This window comes from Meles meles, chromosome 10 (assembly GCF_922984935.1).
Source record: "Meles meles chromosome 10, mMelMel3.1 paternal haplotype, whole genome shotgun sequence".
NCBI classification, from domain to species: Eukaryota; Metazoa; Chordata; class Mammalia; order Carnivora; family Mustelidae; genus Meles; species Meles meles.
Genome location: NC_060075.1, coordinates 33261352 through 33270635, shown reverse-complemented (window position 1 = coordinate 33270635; position 9284 = coordinate 33261352). Strand labels below are relative to the sequence as shown.

At 41.2% G+C, this 9284-nt stretch overlaps 1 protein-coding gene across 1 annotated transcript; it reads left to right on the top strand.

The window, feature by feature from the left end:
- The first annotated feature begins 1368 nt into the window (after positions 1-1368).
- On the top strand, positions 1369-8727 carry LOC123951944 (tRNA-splicing endonuclease subunit Sen15). Its single transcript, XM_046021101.1, has 2 exons — positions 1369-1945; positions 8434-8727. Exon 1 carries the CDS (start codon positions 1376-1378, stop codon positions 1889-1891), a length of 516 nt encoding a protein of 171 aa, XP_045877057.1. The 5' UTR covers positions 1369-1375; the 3' UTR covers positions 1892-1945; positions 8434-8727.
- The last annotated feature ends 557 nt before the right edge of the window (positions 8728-9284 follow it).

The following is a 9284-nucleotide window of genomic DNA, read 5'->3' as shown; positions in this document are numbered from 1 at the left end:
TTTCTGCCTACTCTCTCTGTCTGTCAAATAATTAAATAAAAATCTTAAAAAAAAAAAAACCTTAAAGATAAAAAGTAGAGAAATTGGAAACCTTGTACACCGTTAGTGGGAATGTAAAATGGTGCAGCTGCTATGGAAAATGGTATGGAGGCTCCCTAAAAAATTAAAAATAGAAATACTATATGATTCAACAGTTCCACTTCTGGATATTTATTTAAAAGAATTAAAAATCAGGATCTTGAAGAGATGTCTGCACTCTCAGTTACATTGTAGCATTTTCACAATAGCCTAGGTTGTCTCCATGTAAATGTCTATTAGCAGATGAATGGATAAAGAAGATGTGATCTATAGGTATAATGAAGTTATATTCAGCCTTAAATAGGAAAGAAATTTTGGCTTATGTGTCAACACGGATGAACCCTGGGGACATTATGCTAAGTGAAGTAAGCTGGTCAGAACATGATTCCATTATATGGTATCTAAAGGAGTCCAACTCATAGAAGCAGAAAGTAGAATGGTAGTTGTCAGGGGATAGGGAAAGGGGGAAGTGAGGAGTTGCTGTTTTTAAAAGGGTATATAGTTTTGGTTATGCAAGATGAATACATTTTAGAGATCTGCTCTACAACATAGCATTTATAGTTAGCAGTATTGTATTGTATACCAAAAAAATGTGTCAAGAGAGTAGATTTCATGTTATCTTTTCTTACCACAATGAAACAAACAGTCCAGAAGGATTTGTGGAATGCCTCTTCCTTCCTTCTCCTGTTCTTACCCTGATAGAGAGTATGAGTATTCTTTGTAGAACAAAGAAGGAAGTTGTTCCCTTTGAACAGGGTTTCTTAACCTCATCGCTATTGACATTGCGGGCCAGATAATTCTTTGTGGTGAGGCACTGTCCTGTGCTTTATAAAATATTTAGCCACATCCCCAGCCTCTACCCACCAGATGCCAATAACAACCCCCAACCCACAGTTGGGACAACCAAAAATGTGTGAGGAAATTGTCACATGTCCTCTGGGGGCCAATACTACTCCTGGTTGAAAACCACTGCCTTAGGAAGAATCCCAACAAGCTAGAACTTTGCCACCCAATGTGTCCATGGTGAATGTCAGATGCAGTATTTGGTGGTGTTGTGACCTGGAAAGTCTTTTTTCTCAGAAGCACAGCATTCCCCCCAGAGAGGGTGAATGTCCTCCATTTGGCTTTTGTAGTCTAAATTGGTAAAGACATCCAAAGCACGTTCATCTTTATCTAGTCTTCTATTTCCAACAAAATAAAAGGAGGAATGTATTCTGAATTCACTTCCTAGGGCTGGTAACAAATCACCACCAACTGGGTGGCTTAAACAATAGAAATGTGCCCCCCCCTGCCCGGCATGGCGGAGCGCGACGAGTCCGAGCCCACCCCGGGCTGCAGCGGTGTGGGCGCGGGCGGTGTTGGCGGAGTGGGCGGCGGCGGTGGCGCCCACCCATGGGCTCCGGAGGACGCCTGGATGGGCACCCACCCAAAGTATTTAGAAATGATGGAATTAGATATAGGAGATGCCAGCCAAGTTTATATAGCATTCTTGGTTTACCTGGACCTCATGGAGAGTAAAAGTTGGCATGAAGTAAATTGTGTTGGATTACCAGATCTCCAGCTCATCTGCCTCGTCGGTACTGAGATAGAAGGAGAAGGATTACAGACTGTGGTGCCTACACCCATCAGTGCTTCCCTCAGCCATAACAGGATAAGGGAGATCTTAAAGGCATCTCGAAAATTGCAAGGTGATCCAGATTTGCCAATGTCTTTTACTTTGGCCATAGTGGAGTCCGATTCCACAATAGTCTATTATAAACTTACTGATGGATTTATGCTGCCAGACCCTCAGAATATTTCCCTTAGAAGATGACACCTGTACTCCCTGATGCTCACTGTGGGATTGGATTTGAGATCCATCAGCCTGGTTCATCTTTTTTTTTTTTTCCATTTTATTTATTTTTTCAGCGTAACAGTATTCATTCTTTTTGCACAACACCCAGTGCTCCATGCAAAACGTGCCCTCCCCATTACCCACCACCTGTTCCCCCAACCTCCCACCCCTGATCCTCCTAAACCCTCAGGTTGTTTCTCAGAGTCCACAGTCTCTTATGGTTCGCCTCCCCTCCCCAATGTCCATAGCCCGCTCCCCCTCTCCCAATCCCACCTCCCCCCAGCAACCCCCAGTTTGTTTTGTGAGATTAAGAGTCATTTATGGTTTGTCTCCCTCCCAATCCCATCTTGTTTCATTTATTCTTCTCCTATCCCCCTACCCCTCCATGTTGCTTCTCCACGTCCTCATATCAGGGAGATCATATGATAGTTGTCTTTCTCCGATTGACTTATTTCACTAAGCATGATACGCTCTAGTTCCATCCACGTCGTCGCAAATGGCAAGATTTCATTTCTTTTGATGGCTGCATAGTATTCCATTGTGTATATATACCACATCTTCTTTATCCATTCATCTGTTGATGGACATCTAGGTTCTTTCCATAGTCTGGCTATTGTAGACATTGCTGCTATAAACATTCGGGTACACGTGCCCCTTCGGATCACTATGTTTGTATCTTTAGGGTAAATACCCAGTAGTGCAATTGCTGGGTCATAGGGTAGTTCTTTTTTCAACATTTTGAGGAACCTCCATGCTGTTTTCCAGAGTGGTTGGACCAGCTTGCATTCCCACCAACAGTGGAGGAGGGTTCCCCTTTCTCCACATCCTCTCCAGCATCTGTCATTTCCTGACTTGTTAATTTTAGCCATTCTGACTGGTGTGAGGTGATATCTCATTGTGGTTTTGATTTGTATTTCCCTGATGCCGAGTGACGTGGAGCACTTTTTCATGTGTCTGTTGGCCATCTGGATGTCTTCTTTGCAGAAATGTCTGTTCATGTCCTCTGCCCATTTCTTGATTGGATTGTTTGTTCTTTGGGTGTTGAGTTTGCTAAGTTCCTTATAGATTTTGGATACTAGCCCTTTATCTGATATGTCGTTTGCAAATATCTTCTCCCATTCTGTCAGCTGTCTTTTGGTTTTGTTAACTGTTTCCTTTGCTGTGCAAAAGCTTTTGATCTTGATGAAATCCCAATAGTTCATTTTTGCCCTTGCTTCCCTTGCCTTTGCCGTTGTTCCTAGGAAGATGTTGCTGCGGCTGAGGTTGAAGAGGTTGCTGCCTGCATTCTCCTCAAGGATTTTGATGGATTCCTTTCTCACATTGAGGTCCTTCATCCATTTGGAGTCTATTTTCGTGTGTGGTGTAAGGAAGTGGTCCAATTTCATTTTTCTGCATGTGGCTGTCCAATTTTCCCAGCACCATTTATTGAAGAGGCTGTCTTTTTACCATTGGACATTCTTTCCCGCTTTGTCGAAGATGAGTTGGCCATAGAGTTGAGGGTCGATTTCTGGGCTCTCTATTCTGTTCCACTGATCTATGTGTCTGTTTTTGTGCCAGTACCATGCTGTCTTGATGATGACAGCTTTGTAATAGAGCTTGAAGTCCGGAATTGTGATGCCACCAACTTTGGCTTTGTTCTTCAATATTCCTTTGGCTATTCGAGGTCTTTTCTGGTTCCATATAAATTTTAGGATTATTTGTTCCATTTCTTTGAAAAAAATGGATGGTATTTTGATAGGGATTGCATTAAATGTGTAGATTGCTTTAGGTAGCATAGACATTTGCACAATATTTATTCTTCCAATCCAGGAGCATGGAACATTTTTCCATTTTTTTGTGTCTTCCTCAATTTCTTTCATGAGTACTTTATAATTTTCTGTGTATAGATTCTTAGTCTCTTTGGTTAGGTTTATTCCTAGGTATCTTATAGTTTTGGGTACAATTGTGAATGGGATTGACTCCTTAATTTCTCTTTCTTCAGTCTTGTTGTTGGTGTACAGAAATGCAACTGATTTCTGTGCATTGATTTTATATCCTGACACTTTACTGAATTCCTGTACAAGTTCTAGCAGTTTTGGAGTGGAGTCTTTTGGGTTTTCCACATATAGTATCATATCATCTGCGAAGAGTGATAGTTTGACTTCTTCTTTACCAATTTGGATGCCTTTAATTTCTTTTTGTTGTCTGATTGCTGAGGCTAGGACTTCTAGTACTATGTTGAATAGCAGTGGTGATAATGGACATCCCTGCCGTGTTCCTGACCTTAATGGAAAAGCTTTCAGTTTTTCTCCATTGAGAATGATATTTGCGGTGGGTTTTTCATAGATGGCTTTGATAATATTGAGGTATGTGCCCTCTATCCCTACACTTTGAAGAGTTTTGATCAGGAAGGGATGCTGTACTTTGTCAAATGCTTTTTCAGCATCTATTGAGAGTATCATATGGTTCTTGTTCTTTCTTTTATTAATGTGTTCTATCACATTGATTGATTTGCGGATGTTGAACCAACCCTGCAGCCCTGGAATAAATCCCACTTGATCGTGGTGAATAATCCTTTTAATGTACTGTTGAATCCTATTGGCTAGTATTTTGGCGAGAATTTTTGCGTCTGTGTTCATCAAGGATATTGGTCTGTAGTTCTCTTTTTTGGTGGGATCCTTGTCTGGTTTTGGGATCAAGGTGATGCTGGCCTCATAGAATGAGTTTGGAAGTTTTCCTTCCATTTCTATTTTTTGGAACAGTTTCAGGAGAATAGGAATGAGTTCTTCTTTAAATGTTTGGTAGAATTCCCCTGGGAAGCCATCTGGCCCTGGGCTTTTGTTTGTTTGGAGATTTTTGATGACTGTTTCAATCTCCTTACTGGTTATGGGCCTGTTCAGGTTTTCTATTTCTTCCTGGTTCAGTTGTGGTAGTTTATATGTCTCTAGGAATGCATCCATTTCTTCCAGATTGTCCAATTTGTTGGCGTAGAGTTGCTCATAGTATGTTCTTATAATTGTCTGTATTTCTTTGGTGTTAGTTGTGATCTCTCCTCTTTCATTCATGATTTTATTGATTTGGGTCCTTTCTCTTTTCTTTTTGATGAGTCTGGCCAGGGGTTTATCAATCCTATTGATTCTTTCAAAGAACCAGCTCCTAGTTTCATTGATTTTTTCTATTGTTTTTTTGGTTTCTATTTCATTGATTTCTGCTCTGATCTTTATGATTTCTCTTCTCCTGCTGGGTTTAGGGTTTCTTTCTTGTTCTTTCTCCAGCTCCTTTACGTGTAGGGTTAGGTTGTGTACTTGAGACCTTTCTTGTTTCTTGAGAAAGGCTTGTACCGCTATATATTTTCCTCTCAGGACTGCCTTTGCTGTGTCCCACAGATTTTGAACTGTTGTGTTTTCATTATCATTTGTTTCCATGAATTTTTTCAATTCTTCTTTAATTTCCTGGTTAGCCCATTCATTCTTTAGAAGGATGCTGTTTAGTCTCCATGTATTTGGGTTCTTTCCAGCTTTCGTCTTGTGATTGAGTTCTAGCATCAGAGCATTGTGGTCTGAAAATATGCAGGGAATAATCCTAATCTTTTGATACCGGTTGAGACCTGATTTGTGACCCAGGATGTGATCTATTCTGGAGAAGGTTCCATGTGCACTAGAGAAGAATGTGTATTCTGTTGCTTTGGGATGAAATGTTCTGAATATATCTGTGATGTCCATCTGGTCCAGTGTGTCATTTAAGGCCTTTATTTCCTTGTTGATCTTTTGCTTGGATGATCTGTCCATTTCACTGAGGGGAGTGTTAAAGTCCCCTACTATTATTGTATTATTATTGATGTGTTTCTTTGATTTTGTTATTAATTGGTTGATATAGTTGGCTGCTCCCACGTTAGGGGCATAGATATTTAAAATTGTTAGATCTTCTTGTTGGACAGACCCTTTGAGTAGGATATAGTGTCCTTCCTCATCTCTTATTATAGTCTTTGGCTTAAAATCTAATTGATCTGATATAAGGATTGCCACCCCAGCTTTCTTCTGATGCCCATTAGCTTGGTAAATTGTTTTCCACCCCCTCACTTTCAATCTGGAGGTGTCTTCGCGTCTAAAATGAGTTTCTTGTAGGCAACATACTGATGGGTTTTGTTTTTTTATCCATTCTGATACCCTGTGTCTTTTGATTGGGGCATTTAGCCCATTAACATTCAGGGTAACTATTGAGAGATATGAATTTAGTGCCATTAGTAGCCTGTAAGGTGACTGTTACTGTATATTGTCTCTGTACCTTTCTGACCTACTACTTTTAGGCTCTCTCTTTGCTTAGAGGACCCCTTTCAATATTTCCTGGAGACCTGGTTTGGTGTTTGCAAATTCTTTCAGTTTTTGTTTGTCCTGGAAGATTTTGATCTCTCCTTCTATTTTCAATGATAGCCTAGCTGGATAGAGTATTCTTGGCTGCATGTTTTTCTCGTTGAGTGCTCTGAATATATCATGCCAGCTCTTCCTGGCCTGCCAGGTCTCTGTGGATAAGTCTGCTGCCAATCTAATATTTTTACCATTGTATGTTACAGACTTCTTTTCTCGGGCTGCTTTCAGGATTTTCTCTTTGTCACTAAGACTTGTCAATTTTACTATTAGGTGACGGGGTGTGGACCTATTCTTGTTGACTTTGAGGGGGGTTCTCTGCATCTCCTGGATTTTGATGCTTGTTCCCTTTGCCATATTAGGGAAATTCTCTCCAATGATTCTCTCCAATAGACCTTCTGCTCCCCTCTCTGTTTCTTCTTCTTCTGGAATCCCAATTATTCTAATGTTGTTTCGTCTTATGGTGTCACTTATCTCTCGAATTCTCCCCTCATGGTCCAGTAGCTGTTTGTCCCTCTTTTGCTCGGCTTCCTTATTCTCTGTCATTTGGTCTTCTATATCACTAATTCTTTCTTCTGCCTCATTTATCCTAGCAGTGAGAGCCTCCATTTTTGATTGCACCTCATTAATAGCTTTTTTGATTTCAACTTGGTTAGATTTTAGTTCTTTAATTTCTCCAGAAAGGGCTTTAATATCTCCAGAGAGGGTTTCTCTAATATCTTCCATGCCTTTTTCGAGCCCGGCTAGAATGTTCAGAATCGTCATTCTGAACTCTTGATCTGACATAGTACCAATGTCTGTGTTGATTTGGTCCCTAGCCTTCGGTACTGTCTCTTGTTCTTTTGTGTGTGGTGATTTTTTCCGCCTTGTCATTTTGTCCAGATAAGAGGATATGAAGGAGCAAATAAACTACTAATAGGGTGGCAAAGACCCCGGAAAAATGAGCTGTAACCAAATCAGAAGAGACCCCAAATTGTGGGGGGGAGAAAGGGGATAAAAAACAGGTTCTGAAAAAAAAAGAAAAAAAAAAAAAGAAAAGAAATAAATTTAAAAAATAAAACAAATAAAAAAATATAAAAAAGAAAGAAAAAATATATATATTTAGATGAACTAGTCAAAAAACGTTAAAAAAGAAAAGGGTAAAAGTTTTAAAAAAATTTAGCAGAAGAAGAAAAAAGAAAAAAGAAAAAAAAATTGAAAAAAGAAAAAAAAATTGAAAAAAGAAAAAAAAATTGAAGTAGCCGCAAGACTAAAGAATCATGGGGAGAAAGCCATGAGTTCCGTGCTTTGCTTTCTCCTCCTCTGGAATTGCTCTGCTGTCTTAGGAATTGAATCTGCTTTCTCCTTGATAGATGAACTTCGTCCTGGCTGGATATTTTGTTGATCTTCTGGGGGAGGGGCCTGTTGTAGTGATTCTCAAGTGTCTTTGCCCGAGGCGGGATTGCACCACCCTTACCGGCGGCCGGACTAAGTAATCGGCTCGGGTTCGCTTTTGGGAGCTTCTGTTCCCTGAACGCTTTCCGTAGAGTTCCGGAGGACGGGAATGAAAATGGCGGCCTCCCAGTCTCCGGCCCGGAGGAGCCGAGAGCCTGGGGCCCCACTCCTCAGTGCGCCCCCAGAGGACAGCACCCAATCACTCCCGTATCCCCAGCCTCTAGCCGCGCTCCGAGCTCACCCAGCCCGCGACCAGTTCAAGGTAACCCCGAGCTGAGAGTTCAGTCCTCAGCTCTGTCTTTGCAGCCGGTTTCTCCGTTCTAATACCTGCGAGCTCTCCGACACTCTGACACCCCCGATCCTTCTGTGACCTTGCGGGGCCTGGGGCCACGCTGGCCCCGCGTGGGCTTCACCCCGGTTTAGCCCCTGGAGCAATGTCCCTCAGTGGAACAGACTTTTAAAAGTCCTGATTTTGTGCTCCGTTCCTCCGCCGCTTGCCGGGAGCCGGCCCCTCCCCCCGCGGTCTATCTTCCCGTCGTTTTAGATTCACTTCTCCGCCAGTCCTACCTTTCAGAAAGTGGTTGATTTTCTGTTTCTAGAGTTGCTGTTCTTCTTCTCTTCGCTCTCCCGTTGGATTCGTAGGTGTTTGCAATGTTTAGATAAGCTATCGAGCTGATCTCCTGTTACCTGATGTAGTCTCAGGCTGCTACTTCTCCACCATCTTGACTCCCTAATCTCAGCCTGGTTCATCTTTTATCTCAGAGATAGTTAGGGTTGACTTAGCTGGTCCTATTCCCTAAGTTTGTCTTTTTGAAGAATAAAACTTTCCCAGATAGAAGAATTTTTTTTGTTCATAACTATAGGGTAGTTGCTCTAGAACTTTTTTACCTGGACACAGTTTAATTACAGTTATATACAAGTTGGTGCTTAAGATGTGTTCAGAAGGGTGGAACACATGTGTTTCTTCTCTCATCCCCCACTCATAGCTGCCTCATTGTTCCTTGCTGTCTCTGCTAACACATTGTTGAAACTGTCACCTTTCTCTAATTCAACCCTCTCAGTGCCTTTTGGCCACTACAGGTAGCCTACGATGGCATTTCATGGACACATGGACACCTGGAGAGTTTGCTCAGTCTGCTTTTAAATCCCCAATAGAGAGTAACAGTTTTCTTTCCATTGGTTTTTATGTGGCATTTACTGTTGGCTTTAAATCAGAAGCAAAGATATGCTTATCCAGAGTATAAAGTTACATGCATGCTAGATTAGTAGGGACCAGAGACGTGCTACTGATTAATTACTTCCTACCTAAGTAAAGGAAGTACTAGGCCTTGCTTTCCATTCTTATTACCACCCCTCTTATTATATTGTAGTTAGAATATTACGAGAAAGATAATAAGGGACGGTGTCAGACTTAAAGACATCTTTATTAAATATAAATAGACTCAGTTACTCCACTTTTGTGGAGTTACTCCCAATACCTCCCAATTATGTTGCCTAAAAAATTATACACACAGAGATATTCCAAGTGGCATTAATTATAATGGCCAAAATAATAGATCCCTTAAAAGTTTTAGGAAGGGGTCAGCAAACTTTTT